This window comes from Bufo bufo, chromosome 6 (genome assembly GCF_905171765.1).
Source record: "Bufo bufo chromosome 6, aBufBuf1.1, whole genome shotgun sequence".
Lineage (NCBI taxonomy): Eukaryota > Metazoa > Chordata > Amphibia > Anura > Bufonidae > Bufo > Bufo bufo.
The window spans coordinates 432,658,953-432,676,255 of NC_053394.1; the positions used below are offsets into that span (position 1 = coordinate 432,658,953).

The 17,303-nt window shown below is 52.3% G+C and overlaps 1 protein-coding gene across 3 annotated transcripts; it reads right to left on the bottom strand.

The window, feature by feature from the left end:
- Window positions 1-7,728: 7,728 nt before the first annotated feature.
- Window positions 7,729-17,214, bottom strand: ANKRD40 (ankyrin repeat domain 40). 3 transcript variants are annotated; one of them, XR_005779632.1, is made up of 6 exons: window positions 16,924-17,214; window positions 14,930-15,078; window positions 11,427-11,879; window positions 10,779-10,960; window positions 8,512-9,261; window positions 7,729-8,462 (listed from the first exon to the last, which is right to left on the bottom strand). XR_005779632.1 is itself a non-coding variant. In XM_040435957.1 (5 exons), the coding sequence occupies exons 1-5, from the start codon at window positions 17,028-17,030 to the stop codon at window positions 9,124-9,126; spliced, it is 1,029 nt and encodes a 342-aa protein (XP_040291891.1). In that variant the 5' UTR covers window positions 17,031-17,214; the 3' UTR covers window positions 7,729-9,123. The 3 variants fall into 3 exon arrangements, 1 of the variants encoding a protein (XP_040291891.1); XR_005779631.1 differs by having other exon boundaries at window positions 7,729-7,942; window positions 8,040-9,261; XM_040435957.1 differs by having other exon boundaries at window positions 7,729-9,261.
- Between the last annotated feature and the right edge of the window lie 89 nt (window positions 17,215-17,303).

Consider the following 17,303-nt stretch of genomic DNA (forward strand, 5'->3'; position numbering starts at 1 on the left):
CTGTCATTGATCACCCCCCCTGTCATTGATCACCCCCCCCTGTCATTGATCACCCCCCCTGTCATTGATCACCCCCCCTGTCATTGATCACCCCCCCTGTCATTGATCACCCCCCCTGTCATTGATCACCCCCCCTGTCATTGATCAACCCCCCTGTCATTGATCACCCCCCTGTCATTGATCACCCCTCTGTAAGGCTCCATTCAGATATTTTTTTGGCCCAAGTTAGCAGAATTTTTTTTTTTTTTTCTTACAAAGTCTCATATTCCACTAACTTGTGTCAAAAAATAAAATCTCACATGAACTCACCATACCCCTCACGGAATCCAAATGCGTAAAATTTTTTAGACATTTATATTCCAGACTTCTTCTCACGCTTTAGGGCCCCTAGAATGCCAGGGCAGTATAAATACCCCACATGTGACCCCATTTCGGAAAGAAGACACCCCAAGGTATTCCGTGAGGGGCATATTGAGTCCATGAAAGATTGAAATTTTTGTCCCAAGTTAGCGGAACGGGAGACTTTGTGAGAAAAAAATTAAAAATATCAATTTCCGCTAACTTGTGCCAAAAAAAAAAAATTTCTATGAACTCGCCATGCCCCTCATTGAATACCTTGGGGTGTCTTCTTTCCAAAATGGGGTCACATGTGGGGTATTTATACTGCCCTGGCATTCTAGGGGCCCCAAAGCGTGAGAAGAAGTCTGGTATCCAAATGTCTAAAAATGCCCTCCTAAAAGGAATTTGGGCACCTTTGCGCATCTAGGCTGCAAAAAAGTGTCACACATCTGGTATCGCCGTACTCAGGAGAGGTTGGGGAATGTGTTTTGGGGTGTCATTTTACATATACCCATGCTGGGTGAGAGAAATATCTTGGTCAAATGCCAACTTTGTATAAAAAAATGGGAAAAGTTGTCTTTTGCCAAGATATTTCTCTCACCCAGCATGGGTATATGTAAAATGACACCCCAAAACACATTCCCCAACTTCTCCTGAATACGGCGATACCACATGTGTGACACTTTTTTGCAGCCTAGGTGGGCAAAGGGGCCCATATTCCAAAGAGCACCTTTAGGATTTCACAGGTCATTTACCTACTTACCACACATTAGGGCCCCTGGAAAATGCCAGGGCAGTATAACTACCCCACAAGTGACCCCATTTTGGAAAGAAGACACCCCAAGGTATTCCGTGAGGGGCATGGCGAGTTCCTAGAATTTTTTATTTTTTGTCACAAGTTAGTGGAAAATGCTTATTTTTTTTTTTTTTTTTCATACAAAGTCTCATATTCCACTAACTTGTGACAAAAAATAAAAACTTCCATGAACTCACTATGCCCATCAGCGAATACCCTGGGGTCTCTTCTTTCCAAAATGGGGTCACTTGTGGGGTAGTTATACTGCCCTGGCATTCTAGGGGCCCAAATGTGTGGTAAGGAGTTTGAAATCAAATTCTGTAAAAAATGACCTGTGAAATCCGAAAGGTGCTCTTTTGAATATGGGCCCCTTTGCCCACCTAGGCTGCAAAAAAGTGTCACACATGTGGTATCGCCGTATTCAGGAGAAGTTGGGGAATGTGTTTTGGGGTGTCATTTTACATATACCCATGCTGGGTGAGAGAAATATCTTGGCAAAAGACAACTTTTCCCATTTTTTTATACAAAGTTGGCATTTGACCAAGATATTTATCTCACCCAGCATGGGTATATGTAAAAAGACACCCCAAAACACATTCCTCAACTTCTCCTGAATACAGAGATACCAGATGTGTGACACTTTTTTGCAGCCTAGGTGGGCAAAGGGGCCCACATTCCAAAGAGCACCTTTCGGATTTCACAGGTCATTTACCTACTTACCACACATTTGGGCCCCTAGAATGCCAGGGCAGTATAACTACCCCACAAGTGACCCCATTTTGGAAAGAAGAGACCCCAAGGTATTCGCTGATGGGCATAGTGAGTTCATGGAAGTTTTTATTTTTTGTCACAAGTTTGTGGAATATGAGACTTTGTATGAAAAAAAAAAATCATCATTTTCCACTAACTTGTGACAAAAAATAAAAACTTCCATGAACTCACTATGCCCCTCACGGAATACCTTGGGGTCTCTTCTTTCCAAAATGGGGTCACTTGTGGGGTAGTTATACTGCCCTGGCATTCTATAGGCCCAAATGTGTGGTAAGGAGTTTGAAATCAAATTCAGGAAAAAATGAGGAGTGAAATCCGAAAGGTGCTCTTTGGAATATGGGCCCCTTTGCCCACCTAGGCTGCAAAAAAGTGTCACACATCTGGTATCCCCGTACTCAGGAGAAGTTGAGGAATGTGTTTTGGGGTGTCTTTTTACATATACCCATGCTGGGTGAGATAAATATCTTGGTCAAATGACAACTTTGTATAAAAAAATGGGAAAAGTTGTCTTTTGCCAAGATATTTCTCTCACCCAGCATGGGTATATATAAAATGACACCCCAAAACACATTCCCCACCTTCTCCTGAGTACGGAGATACCAGATGTGTGACACTTTTTTGCAGCCTAGGTGGGCAAAGGGGCCCATATTCCAAAGAGCACCTTTCGGATTTCACAGGTCATTTTTTACAGAATTTGATTTCAAACTCCTTACCACACATTTGGGCCCCTAGAATGCCAGGGCAGTATAACTACCCCACAAGTGACCCCATTTTGGAAAGAAGAGACCCCAAGGTATTCGCTGATGGGCATAGTGAGTTCATAGAACTTTTTATTTTTTGTCACAAGTTAGTGGAATATGAGACTTTGTAAGAAAAAAAAAAAAAAGAAAAAAAATCATCATTTTCCGCTAACTTGTGACAAAAAATAAAAAGTTCTATGAACTCACTATGCCCATCAGCGAATACCTTAGGGTGTCTACTTTCAGAAATGGGGTCATTTGTGGGGTGTTTGTACTGTCTGGGCATTGTAGAACCTCAGGAAACATGACAGGTGCTCAGAAAGTCAGAGCTGCTTCAAAAAGCGGAAATTCACATTTTTGTACCATAGTTTGTAAACGCTATAACTTTTACCCAAACCATTTTTTTTTTTTACCCAAACATTTTTTTTTTTATCAAAGACATGTAGAACTATAAATTTAGAGCAAAATTTCTATATGGATGTCGTTTTTTTTTGCAAAATTTTACAACTGAAAGTGAAAAATGTCATTTTTTTGCAAAAAAATCGTTAAATTTCAATTAATAACAAAAAAAGTAAAAATGTCAGCAGCAATGAAATACCACCAAATGAAAGCTCTATTAGTGAGAAGAAAAGGAGGTAAAATTCATTTGGGTGGTAAGTTGCATGACCGAGCAATAAACGGTGAAAGTAGTGTAGGGCAGAAGTGTAAAAAGTGGCCTGGTCTTTCAGGGTGTTTAAGCACTGGGGGCTGAGGGGGTTAAAGGACTTTTGGGTCTCTAACACCTTTCAACACTAAACCCTGCCTACAGCACAGCTCTCCCTGAATAAGACTGAGCCGAACCATGTGTCATTGGGTGCTATATAGCACCCGATGACACGTTCCGGCCAGCCAGTCACTGTAATGCCAGTAACCAACATGGCTACGGCATTACAGTTAGGGCCAGTACCTCGCCCCATGTTTATTGGCTGCGTAGCAGCCAACAAACGTGCGGGGAAGAGACTCTAGCATCGCAGTGTTCGGCCAGGTATGCTCGTCCAACACTAATACCCACCGAGGGATATGTGTGCAGACAGCCTATCACACCCCTTATATACCCACCGAGGGATATGTGGGCAGACAGCCTATCACACCTTACATACCCACCGAGGGATATGTGTGCAGACAGCCTATCACACCCCTTATATACCCACCGAGGGATATGTGTGCAGACAGCCTATCACACCCCTTATATACCCACCGAGGGATATGTGTGCAGACAGCCTATCACACCCCTTATATACCCACCGAGGGATATGTGTGCAGACAGCCTATCACACCTTACATACCCACCGAGGGATATGTGTGCAGACAGCCTATTACACCTTATATACCCACCGAGGGATATGTGTGCAGACAGCCTATCACACCTTATATACCCACCGAGGGTTATGTGTGCAGACAGCCTATCACACGCCTTATATACCCACCGAGGGATATGTGTGCAGACAGCCTATCACACCCCTTATATACCCACCGAGGGATATGTGTGCAGACAGCCTATCACACCCCTTATATACCCACCGAGGGTTATGTGTGCAGACAGCCTATCACACGCCTTATATACTCACCGAGGGATGTGTGCAGACAGCCTATCACACCTTATATACCCACCGAGGGATATGTGTGCAGACAGCCTATCACACCTTATATACCCACCGAGGGTTATGTGTGCAGACAGCCTATTACACCTTATATACCCACCGAGGGATATGTGTGCAGACAGCCTATCACACCTTATATACCCACCGAGGGATATGTGTGCAGACAGCCTATCACACTCCTTATATACCCACCGAGGGATGTGTGTGCAGACAGCCTATCAAACCTTATATACCCACCGAGGGATATGTGTGCAGACAGCCTATCACACCCCTTATATACCCACCGAGGGATATGTGTGCAGACAGTCTATCACACACCTTATATACCCACCGAGGGATATGTGTGCAGACAGCCTATCAAACCTTATATACCCACCGAGGGATATGTGTGCAGACAGCCTATCACACCTTATATACCCACCGAGGGATATGTGTGCAGACAGCCTATCACACCTTACATACCCACCGAGGGATATGTGTGCAGACAGCCTATCACACCTTATATACCCACCGAGAGATATGTGTGCAGACAGCCTATCACACCTTATATACCCACCGAGGGATGTGTGCAGACAGCCTATCACACCCCTTATATACCCACCGAGGGATATGTGAGCAGACAGTCTATCACACACCTTATATACCCACCGAGGGATATGTGTGCAGACAGCCTATCACACGCCTGATATACCCACCAAGCCAGCGCAGCACACGGGACTTCCTTCATTAGCTACACGACATCGAGAATAGGCAGTGCTCGGAATAATGATTGATAATAATAATATATACAAGTAAATAATTATTTATAATGACTATTGTGTTAGCCTGTTCTACTAATTGATGTGATGTGTGAAAGTGACCATTTAAAAGGGACTATTTGCATCTGGATATTTATGGCATATCCTTAGAATGTGCCATAGATGTCTGGTGCAGGTCCCATCGCTTGGACCATTCTTGAGAAAGCAGTGAGTCCCAGAGATAGGACATGCACTTATCAAATATATTCCAGTGGCTAAGGCTACATGCACACGAACGTGGTTTGCTTCTGCATTTTTTGCATCTCGGATGCGGACCTATTCACTTCAATGGAGCCGCAAAAGATGCGGACAGCATCCGTTGATTTGTTCCGTAGCCCCGCAAAAAAAATAGAACATGTCCTATTCTTGTCCGTTTTGCGGACAAGGATAGGCATTGTTACAATGGATCCGCAAAAAAAAACGGATGCCATACGCAAAACACATACGGTCGTGTGCATCTAGCCGTAGCCATACATGTCTCAGTTTGGGCAATTAAAATGATTTTATGTCTGCATACACTCTTCTGAAGAGCTGTTATATGTCATCAGTGGAGAGGAGCCATGGTCAGAAGAAAAAGCCTTTCTGTACTCTCTGCTCCAGAGAACAGTCTATAAGAAGCTCCAGCTGCTGTAACTGACCACAGTATAGGCAAAAAGTAGAAGGGAAAGGCAGGACTTCCATGGACCCACAATACCCCTGCACATCTCTTACTGCCCCTGCCTACAGTGGAAGGAGGGTCATCAGCAGGACTCACAGGCTCCATGAGTGGGACGAGGGTCAGCAGGACTCACAGGCTCCATGAGTGGGACGAGGGTCAGCAGGACTCACAGGCTCCATGAGTGGGACGAGGGTCAGCAGGACTCACAGGCTCCATGAGTGGGACGAGGGTCAGCAGGACTCACAGGCTCCATGAGTGGGACGAGGGTCAGCAGGACTCACAGGCTCCATGAGTGGGACGAGGGTCAGCAGGACTCACAGGCTCCATGAGTGGGACGAGGGTCAGCAGGACTCACAGGCTCCATGAGTGGGACGAGGGTCAGCAGGACTCGCAGGCTCCATGATGGGGAGGAGGGTCAGCAGGACTCACAGGCTCCATGAGTGGGACGAGGGTCAGCAGGACTCACAGGCTCCATGATGGGAGGAGGGTCAGCAGGACTCACAGGATCCATGAGTGGGAGGAGGGTCAGCAGGACTCACAGACTCCATGAGTGGGACGAGGGTCAGCAGGACTCACAGGCTCCATGAGTGGGACGAGGGTCAGCAGGACTCACAGGCTCCATGATGGGAGGAGGGTCAGCAGGACTCACAGGATCCATGAGTGGGACGAGGGTCAGCAGGACTCACAGGCTCCATGATGGGAGGAGGGTCAGCAGGACTCACAGGATCCATGAGTGGGAGGAGGGTCAGCAGGACTCACAGACTCCATGAGTGGGAGGATGGTCATCAGGACTCACAGGATCCATGAGTGGGAGGATGGTCATCAGGACTCACAGGATCCATGAGTGGGAGGAGGGTCATCAGGAGTCACAGGCTCCATGAGTGGGAGGAGGGTCAGCAGGACTCACAGGCTCCATGAGTGGGAGGAGGGTCAGCAGGACTCACAGGCTCCATGAGTGGGAGGAGGGTCAGCAGGACTCACAGGATCCATGAGTGGGAGGAGGGTCAGCAGGACTCGCAGGCTCCATGATGGGGAGGAGGGTCAGCAGGACTCACAGGATCCATGATGGGGAGGAGGGTCAGCAGGACTCGCAGGCTCCATGATGGGGAGGAGGGTCAGCAGGACTCACAGGATCCATGAGTGGGAGGAGGGTCAGCAGGACTCACAGGATCCATGAGTGGGAGGAGGGTCAGCAGGACTCGCAGGCTCCATGATGGGGAGGAGGGTCAGCAGGACTCACAGGATCCATGAGTGGGAGGAGGGTCAGCATCCACTCAGTAATTTAGGTTTATGAACATAATGCCTGAAGCACAGTGAAGACTGACACAAAGTGGTTGTCACACAGCACCTATAAACCTCATAGAAGACTGAGATAAAAGAGCCAGAGACTTTCCTCTTGGGGAACGTGAACAGGGGGCCCCATAGACTACAACCCCCCACAGACCTGGTAAAGATTGTAGTAGTTTATTTGTAAACAAATACTCAACTAAATGACATCAGATTTGTTCAGAATTAGAGAAAGCAGCGGTTCTGTATGAACTAGGGCTTACTAGAGGAAGACCGAGGCTGAGGACCGGCCGGGCCCCCACATCTGTTACCGGGAGTGCCATGACCTGCACCTTGGTAAAGTGGCCCCCACGATGCATCTGGAGGATCGGCCATTGTGCTGGGGAGGAGGGGCATTCACAATGCGCTATTACCTAATAGAGCAAACAGGCGTCCTACGGTGCAGAAAACCGGACAGTCCGCCACGTGGTGGATCCAGGATGATGGCGCCGGAGCATAAATGTTCCTCTGGCAAATGGGTCTGCACGGTGGTCTTCAGAAGACGCTGTGTATATATGGCTATAGGTCTCTGATGGTTCAGAAAATCCGATACTCCAGCACCTCAATAATCCAAAATGCATACTGGGGGGGGGGGGGGGGGGGGGGACGAGGTCTCGGGGTCAGCGGCAATTTCAGTCATATGGTAAAGACAATTCAAAAATATATTTAGTCCTTTTTTTTATTATTATATAGTCTACATTTCTCCCCTCAGGATTTATATTCTCTGTGCCCTGAGATGGGAGGAGCTTCCTCCGGCGCTCACTGTCGCCCCCCTGCTGGGAAAACCGATATAATACCGCCCCCTACAGGCGACACTACAACCAGTATAATACCGCCCCCTACAGGCGACACTACAACCAGTATAATACCGCCCCCTACAGGCGACACTACAACCAGTATAATACCGCGACACTACAACCAGTATAATACCGCCCCCTACAGGCGACACTACAACCAGTATAATACCGCCACCCTACAGGCGACACTACAACCAGTATAATACCGCCCCCTACAGGCGACACTACAACCAGTATAATACCGCCCCCTACAGGCGACACTACAACCAGTATAATACCGCCCCCTACAGGCGACACTACAACCAGTATAATACCGCCCCCTACAGGCGACACTACAACCAGTATAATACCGCCCCCTACAGGCGACACTACAACCAGTATAATACCGCCACCCTACAGGCGACACTACAACCAGTATAATACCGCCCCCTACAGGCGTCACTACAACCAGTATAATACCGCCCCCTACAGGCGACACTACAACCAGTATAATACCGCCCCCTACAGGCGACACTACAACCAGTATAATACCGCGACACTACAACCAGTATAATACCGCCCCCTACAGGCGACACTACAACCAGTATAATACCGCCCCCTACAGGCGACACTACAACCAGTATAATACCGCCCCCTACAGGCGACACTACAACCAGTATAATACCGCCCCCTACAGGCAAGATGATTATTACACAAATACTGCCACCTATGGACAATAAAACGCATGTGAATAGGTGTAAAGATTTATTTTTGACTGGAATCACCACACCGCGCGCCCACTTTCCCGGCTGCGCTTGGATTATGTTTAAAGCCACGGTGACGCCTTTATTGCACGACTACTTCTACACCGGTGGCATTTCTTTTCAGCTGGGGTACGGAGCGGGAGGCTAACAGTCGAGAGGGCGGTAGTGATGGCCCCCAGTCTGCGTCAGTAAACCTAATGGTCTCCTATAGTACTTCCTGTATTAGTGTATTTACTGGTGAGCCCAGAGGTACGACGTGGAGAACTACAACTCTCAGCGGAGGCCGTGCTGGAAGGTAGCCCCCCTACAACAGCCAATGTGGCATAGAACTACCCCGGAGGTCACATAAAAATAAAAAATAAATCTAAAATATAGACCCCGGGGGGTTAAGTCCTTTCATTTGGGAGGGATTCACATATATTTTTTTATATATTAGTAAAAAATAATTCTTTGTAATCCGGCATCACTAGCCTAGGAGCGGGGGCAGGGCTCCGGTCACTCTTAGTAGGGTCAGCGTCAGTAGGTGAGCTTCGAGGCCTTCGTGTTGAAGCAGGGTCTGTCGGTGAGAGACGTCGAGGTCCTGAACAGGAGCTGGTCCTGCTTCAGGACCAGCTCCAGCTCCTGGAAGTCCTGCAGACGGGCGACATCTTTGTCCTGAGGAGAAATCACATTAGTATCACAGGTCGGAGCCCAGATGTCTGCTCCTTTCCTACTGAACGTCGGGGGTCCGACAGCCAGCTGGAGGGATAGGTCAAGGACCCCGTCTGCCGTGTGGCTGAGGATACCAAACGTGAGCAGTGGCGCTGCCTACCCCTCTCCTCGCTGATTGACCTGGCAGATGTGACGACATTTACACTGACTGCCCCTGTGAAAGTAGAGAGAGCTGAGCCTCTAGGTGCAACAGTAACGCCCCTGTTGCTCCTAGAGGCTAATTTGCATATATTAAAACAGGCCAGCCCGTCTTATTTATCATTTTGTACATCTGTATTAGGTGCAGAAAATTATCTAAACCTACGCTAGCAGAGGAGCCGGTGTAGATTTGGGCTGGCGGTGGATGCCCGGCGTCTAGAACACTGGTCTTAATAAATGACCCCACTGTGCGGGCACATATGAAGAAGATGGGACCAACACGGATACGGTCAGCTGCCAAGTGCACATGGAACAGGTCAGCCGGTGTCATAGGGACAGATGTGCTGACAGATGAGCCCGGCGAAGGGGGGAGGAGGGCAGAGGAGCCCGGCGAAGGGGGGAGGAGGGCAGAGGAGCCCGGCGAAGGGGGGAGGAGGGCAGAGGAGCCCGGCGAAGGGGGGAGGAGGGCAGAGGAGCCCGGCGAAGGGGGGAGGAGGGCAGAGGAGCCCGGCGAAGGGGGGAGGAGGGCAGAGGAGCCCGGCGAAGGGGGGAGGAGGGCAGAGGAGCCCGGCGAAGGGGGGAGGAGGGCAGAGGAGCCCGGCGAAGGGGGGAGGAGGGCAGAGGAGCCCGGCGAAGGGGGGAGGAGGGCAGAGGAGCCCGGCGAAGGGGGGAGGAGGGCAGAGGAGCCTGGCGAAGGGGGGAGGAGGGCAGAGGAGCCTGGCAGGGAGAAGGGGGGCAGAGGGGCCTGGCAGGGAGAAGGGGGGCAGAGGGGCCTGGCAGGGAGAAGGGGGGCAGAGGGGCCTGGCAGGGAGAAGGGGGGCAGAGGGGCCTGGCAGGGAGAAGGGGGGCAGAGGGGCCTGGCAGGGAGAAGGGGGGCAGAGGGGCCTGGCAGTAGCTTATTTCCCTCCCCCCACTGAATAGGCAGCACACCACGCACAAGTGATGTGCTCTCCTTCACTTTCGGGGGCTCGTTCTGGTGACAGGACCCACCCATGACATTAGTGGCACTTCCTAGCGATATACCCCCAATGTCGAAGTGAGCACCACCATTAGTTAACCCTTCAATGGGCTCCCATGTGATCTCCTTCCCGCGGGTAGCAGTAAGGCACATCCCGCCCCATTTAGATGTTGAGTAAATGAGCCTTTCTTCCCATCCCCCGTACACATGCATGCTCGGCTCAGAGCAGGCAGAGTGGAGTAAGCTGGGCACATCTGCCCCAAGAACAAACAGATGGGGCATGCTGAACTCCAACTGCCTGACCCTCATGTGTGACGGTGGGGCGGACATTGACCCGATGTGTATGGCCCCTCCCATCTCGCACCTTCCTGAGCACGGTGTTGGGTAGTTTCCGGATTTTCTCCACGCTGTCGGGGCCGACCCCCAGCTCGTAGCAGCAGACGCGCAGCAGCTCCCGGTACGTCAGCTCCTCCCGGTCCATCTCCACCTCGATGAAGTCGTTGTCCCCGGGGGAACTGCTCTGAATTCTCACCTTCAGGACCAATTCTGTGAGACAAACACAGGGACGGAAGAATGGCACCAGATGTGTCTTATAGTCTGTTACAATGTATCAGTGCAGGTAATATGTATCTGGAGGGCAGACTGACTAACATTGAAACAAACCTCCAGCTGTGTCAGTTATTATTAGGCCAGGACAAATGAAGAAAGAAAAGAAGAAAATAAATAAATAAATAAATAAATAAAACGTAGAATGCTTCTGTTCACTGACACCAAGCAGAGATGTTGAAAGTGATGAGGAATTGACACAGAAAATTTATTAGAAAGTTGCAGAACTTCCTATGATACACTAGAAGAATCCCATAAAGAGACGAGCAGGTGCCCATGGCCCTCACACAGAGGGGTCCGCCGCTAGGGACCCCCCCAAGAAGCAGTCCATGTAATAATATGCCTTCCCCGGGGCTGCCGAGGGTAACCAGCAGGGGGCGCATTTCAGAAGAGCCACATCACTCACCTTTCATATTGGATGGGAAGGCTCCAGTAAAGAAGAACGGCTGAAACACTTGCATAGGTCCACCGTGAGCGCCCCCATGTGGTAGATTAGAGGGGACAGGGGAGTACATGCTGCAGTTCTGGGGGACGGGGCCCCCCTGCACGGGCGAGTGCGTACATTCCGGCGGGAGCTGCACTTCTCCGTTATAAAACAAGGCCGGGAACTTGTCGTCCTTCTTCACTGAGGTAGTGATGTGAATGTTCTCCACCCCATTGTTCAGCAGCGGGAATCCAGCCGCGGGCGGCGGCGGTGGAGGCGCGGAGTGGGAGGTACCGTTCTCCACGCAGGGGGTAGTAGTCTCCGGTTTGAGGCCGTCTCGGGTGTAGGTGAAAGGTGCGGCTGGGTTCACCAGGTAGTTTGGAACAAAGGATAATTCAGACTCGGGTTTAACATCTTCAGGTTCCAAGTCTTCAACTGCAAGAAACGGAAAATGGTCTTAGGCTCAAAGGGAAGCGGTGGAAAACACGGATACCGGCCGCGTCCATCCCGCACTGTCCCCAGAGAACACGGATACCGGCTGCGTCCACCCCGCACTGTCCCCAGAAAACACGGATACCGGCCGCGTCCACACCGCACTGTCCCCAGAAAACACGGATACCGGCCGCGTCCACCCCGCACTGTCCCCAGAAAACACGGATACCGGCCGCGTCCATCCCGCACTGTCCCCAGAATACACGGATACCAGCCGCGTCCATCCCACACTGTCCCCAGAAAACACGGATACCAGCCGCGTCCATCCCACACTGTCCCCAGAAAACACGGATACCAGCCGCGTCCATCCCACACTGTCCCCAGAAAACACTGATACCGGCCGCGTCCACCCCGCACTGTCCCCAGAAAACACGGATACCGGCCGCGTCCATCCCGCACTGTCCCCAGAAAACACGGATACCAGCCGCGTCCATCCCACACTGTCCCCAGAAAACACGGATACCAGCCGCGTCCATCCCGCACTGTCCCCAGAAAACACTGATACCGACCGCATGCATCCCACACTGTACCCAGAAAACACGGATACTGGCCGCATGCATCCCGCACTGTCCCCAGAGAACACGGATACCGACCGCATGCATCCTGCACTGTCCCCAGAGAACACGGATACCGGCCGCGTCCATCCCGCACTGTCCCCAGAAAACACGGATACCGGCCGCGTCCCTCCCTGTCCCTAGAAGTGGCAAGAATAGGACATGTTCTAAAAAAAAATTCGGAGCTGCAGAACGGACATACGGAGAACACGGCGTGCCGTCCACGTCTTTCGCAGCCCCACTGAAATGATTGGGTCCACATCCGAACCCCCAAAAAATGTGGATCAGATGCAGTCCAAGGATCCAGTGATGTGAATGAGGCCTAAATGCCATAGACTGATGTAGATGTAGTTCCTGGAGACATCCGTGGTCCACTCCGTCCTGCACGTCCACCACTCCTCAGTAATCCCGCCCCCGAGGGAACGCTATTCAGGAGTCTCCGGAGTGGGGGCCGATATGGACACAAACCAGGATTTTTAAACCTGCTGAAAGTTTGGGAATTGCGGCTGAACGGGCGTTAGAGACGATCCTCCGGTCTAATGCAGTGTAAGGTACCTGCTCGGTGTAGTAGTGGTTACACACACGTACCGGCGGTTTAGTACTATATATATGTATTATCCACCGCACAATCCCCAAGTGCTGGTTATTACGAGGATTACGCCCTATAGGAGGTGTCAGCAGCCAGGGAGGGAGGCCGCCACCTGCTGACAGACCGGGGCTTCTATTCTCCACCGGTCCTAAAATCCCTGCTTGCTGACAGTGAACAGGAACATTGAGAGGTTTAAAGGGGTATTCCCATCTTAGACAATGGGGGCATTTCACTAGGATATGCCCCCATTGTCCGATAGGTTCGGGTCCCACACCTACAATGAGAACGGAGCTGGGAAATGCATGCGCAGCCGCCCTCCATTCAGTTCTATGGGGCCGCCGAAAATAGCCGAGCTATTGCCGTCTGCCCCATAGAAATGAATGGGCCGCGCATGCGCAGTGCGCTCCTCCATTCACTTCTATAGAGCAGCGCTTGGTGGTGGAAGTCCTCCAGCCACAGCGCTCCCCGCTTCGTTCTCGTTGTAGGTGCGCGTCCCAACAGTGGGATCTGCACCTATCAGACAATCGGGGCATATCCTAGTGATGTGCCCCCATTGTCTGAGATGGGAATACCCCTTTAAAATCCATCCCAAACGTAAGCTGTGTGAAGTAACAGGTCTGCACATGATCATCAGCTTTGTATCAGAACAAGAACGTTCCCATTCAATGACAGCAAACATTTGTATGCTTATAAACCATCAATCCTCTGTGCTGCTGGGAGGACCCTGCTCCTTCCTCTATGTAACTCTCAGTCTGTGACCTCCACAAGATCAGCACACTCCTCTCCTGACATCCTCTGTGCTGCTGGGAGGACCCTGCTCCTTCCTCTATGTAACTCTCAGTCTGTGACCTCCACAAGATCAGCACACTCCTCTCCTGACATCCTCTGTGCTGCTGGGAGGACCCTGCTCCTTCCACTATGTAACTCTCAGTCTGTGACCTCCACAAGATCAGCACACTCCTCTCCTGAAATCCTCTGTGCTGCTGGGAGGACCCTGCTCCTTCCTCTATGTAACTCTCATCCTGTGACCTCCACAAGATCAGCGCACTCCTCTCCTGAAATCCTCTGTTCTGCTGGGAGGAACCTGCTCCTTCCACTATGTAACTCTCATCCTGTGACCTCCACAAGATCAGCACACTCCTCTCCTGACATCCTCTGTGCTGCTGGGAGGACCCTGCTCCTTACACTATGTAACTCTCAGCCTGTGACCTCCACAAGATCAGCACACTCCTCTCCTGAAATCCTCTGTACTGCTGGGAGGACCCTGCTCCTTCCTCTATGTAACTCTCAGCCTGTGACCTCCACAAGATCAGCACACTCCTCTCCTGAAATCCTCTGTGCTGCTGGGAGGACCCTGCTCCTTCCACTATGTAACTCTCATCCTGTGACCTCCACAAGATCAGCACACTCCTCTCCTGAAATCCTCTGTACTGCTGGGAGGACCCTGCTCCTTCCTCTATGTAACTACCAGCCTGTGACCTCCACAAGATCAGCACACTCCTCTCCTGAAATCCTCTGTGCTGCTGGGAGGACCCTGCTCCTTCCTCTATGTAACCCTCAGTCTGTGACCTCCACAAGATCAGCACACTCCTCTCCTGAAATCCTCTGTGCTGCTGGGAGGACCCTGCTCCTTCCACTATGTAACTCTCAGCCTGTGACCTCCACAAGATCAGCACACTCCTCTCCTGAAATCCTCTGTGCTGCTGGGAGGACCCTGCTCCTTCCTCTATGTAACTACCAGCCTGTGAGCTCCACAAGATCAGCACACTCCTCTCCTGAAATCCTCTGTGCTGCTGGGCCCCTCCCCGGTTCCTCACACCTGGCGATCGGTCATTTTGGGGTGCTCTTACCCCCCAGTGCTCTCTTGATGTCTCTCCTGGAGGTCAGTTGAGCTGCTATCTCCCCTTTGCTTGTGAAGATCTCCTTGTCGGCCCCGGCCTCTAGCAGGTAGGTGACCACGCGCAGGTGATTCCTCTTAGAAGCCCAGTGGAGACAGGTCCTGGGGAGACAGAGCACATGATCAGGCATCACACAAATGTGCAGCTGCTCTGACACAGGACCTGCACTTCACAGCTCTGCTGCATCGTAGTGGCAGATCAGACCACACAGTCAGCCCCCTCCCCGGTCATTGTTATGGGGGGTCCCCGCAGTCAGCCCCCTCCCGGTCATTGTTATGGGGGGTCCCCGCAGTCAGCCCCCTCCCGGTCATTGTTATGGTGGCTCCCCTGACATTGTTATGGTGGCTCCCCGATCATTGTTATGGGGGGGTCCCCACAGTCAGAACCCTCCCCAGTCATTGTTATGGGGGGTCCCCGCAGTCAGACCCCTCCCGGTCATTGTTATGGGGGGTCCCCGCAGTCAGACCCCTCCCAGTCATTGTTATGGGGGGTCCCGCAGTCAGACCCCTCCCAGTCATTGTTATGGGGGGTCCCCGCAGTCAGACCCCTCCCGGTCATTGTTATGGGGGGTCCCCACAGTCAGACCCCTCCCAGTCATTGTTATGGTGGCTCCCCGGTCATTGTTATGGTGGCTCCCCGGTCATTGTTATGGGGGGGTCCCCACAGTCAGAACCCTCCCCAGTCATTGTTACGGGGGGTCCCCGCAGTCAGACCCCTCCCGGTCATTGTTACGGGGGGTCCCCGCAGTCAGACCCCTCCCGGTCATTGTTATGGGGGGTCCCCGCAGTCAGACCCCTCCCGGTCATTGTTATGGGGGGTCCCCGCAGTCAGACCCCTCCCAGTCATTGTTATGGGGGGTCCCCGCAGTCAGACCCCTCCCAGTCATTGTTATGGTGGCTCCCCGGTCATTGTTATGGTGGCTCCCCGGTCATTGTTATGGGGGGGGGTCCCCACAGTCAGAACCCTCCCCGGTCATTGTTATGGGGGGTCCCCGCAGTCAGAACCCTCCCCGGTCATTGTTATGGGGGGTCCCCGCAGTCAGACCCCTCCCGGTCATTGTTATGGGGGGTCCCCGCAGTCAGACCCCTCCCGGTCATTGTTATGGGGGGTCCCCGCAGTCAGACCCCTCCCGGTCATTGTTATGGGGGGTCCCCGCAGTCAGACCCCTCCCGGTCATTGTTATGGTGGCTCCCCGGTCATTGTTATGGTGGCTCCCCGATCATTGTTATGGGGGGTCCTCGCAGTCAGACCCCTCCCGGTCATTGTTATGGGGGGTCCCCGCAGTCAGACCCCTCCCGGTCATTGTTATGGGGGGTCCCCGCAGTCAGACCCCTCCCGGTCATTGTTATGGGGGGTCCCCGCAGTCAGACCCCTCCCGGTCATTGTTATGGGGGGTCCCCGCAGTCAGACCCCTCCCGGTCATTGTTATGGGGGGTCCCCGCAGTCAGAGCCCTCCCGGTCATTGTTATGGGGGGTCCCCGCAGTCAGACCCCTCCCGGTCATTGTTATGGGGGGGTCCCCGCAGTCAGCCCCCTCCCCGGTCATTGTTATGGGGGATCCCCGCAGTCAGACCCCTCCCCGATCATTGTTATGGGGGGTCCCCGCAGTCAGACCCCTCCCGGTCATTGTTATGGGGGGTCCCCGCAGTCAGACCCCTCCCGGTCATTGTAATGGGGGGTCCCCACAGTCAGCCCCCTCCCCGGTCATTGTTATGGGGGGTCCCCGCAGTCAGACCCCTCCCCGATCATTGTTATGAGGGGTCCCCGCAGTCAGACCCCTCCCGGTCATTGTTATGGGGGGTCCCCGCAGTCAGACCCCTCCCGGTCATTGTTATGGGGGGTCCCCGCAGTCAGACCCCTCCCGGTCATTGTTATGGGGGGTCCCCGCAGTCAGACCCCTCCCGGTCATTGTTATGGGGGGTCCCCGCAGCACAGGATAACCCTCACCATCCGTTGATCTCATTCTGGGAGTTGACGTCCGCCCCGGCGCTCAGCAGCTTCTGGACTTCTTCCAGGTCTCCCAGAGCAGCCGCCTCCCGGAGTCTTTCTTCCATGTATATGGGGATGAGGCGGTCATATAGGAGCCGGCAGCCGCGCACAGTGCCGGCCTGGGGGACAAGAAGCGGCCCCGGTACCGCAGCCCTGGATGTGGCCGAAAGAAAAACGCCAGTTAGGTATTTTGACCCTTGTGTGCATGTCCCAAAACACTGCGCTGGGGGGCGGGGATCGGCGTTACAACAGCAGCTAGGCAAAGTGGTTCCGGGAAAAATGGTTCCGGGGTCATGAGGAAAGACTCCACTTACGTGACGTCATAGAAAGTGAGGACT

Bases quoted from the DNA above. Each gene is read 5' to 3' on its own strand.
- ANKRD40 (XM_040435957.1), bottom strand. From the start codon at position 17,030: ATGGAAGAAAGACTCCGGGAGGCGGCTGCTCTGGGAGACCTGGAAGAA. The intron at 11,880-14,929 runs GTAAGAGCACCC...CGTTTCTTGCAG, and splicing joins CATCAAGAGAGCACTGGGGG to TTGAAGACTTGGAACCTGAA. The intron at 9,262-10,778 runs GTGCGAGATGGG...ATTTCTCCTCAG, and splicing joins CCAACACCGTGCTCAGGAAG to GACAAAGATGTCGCCCGTCT.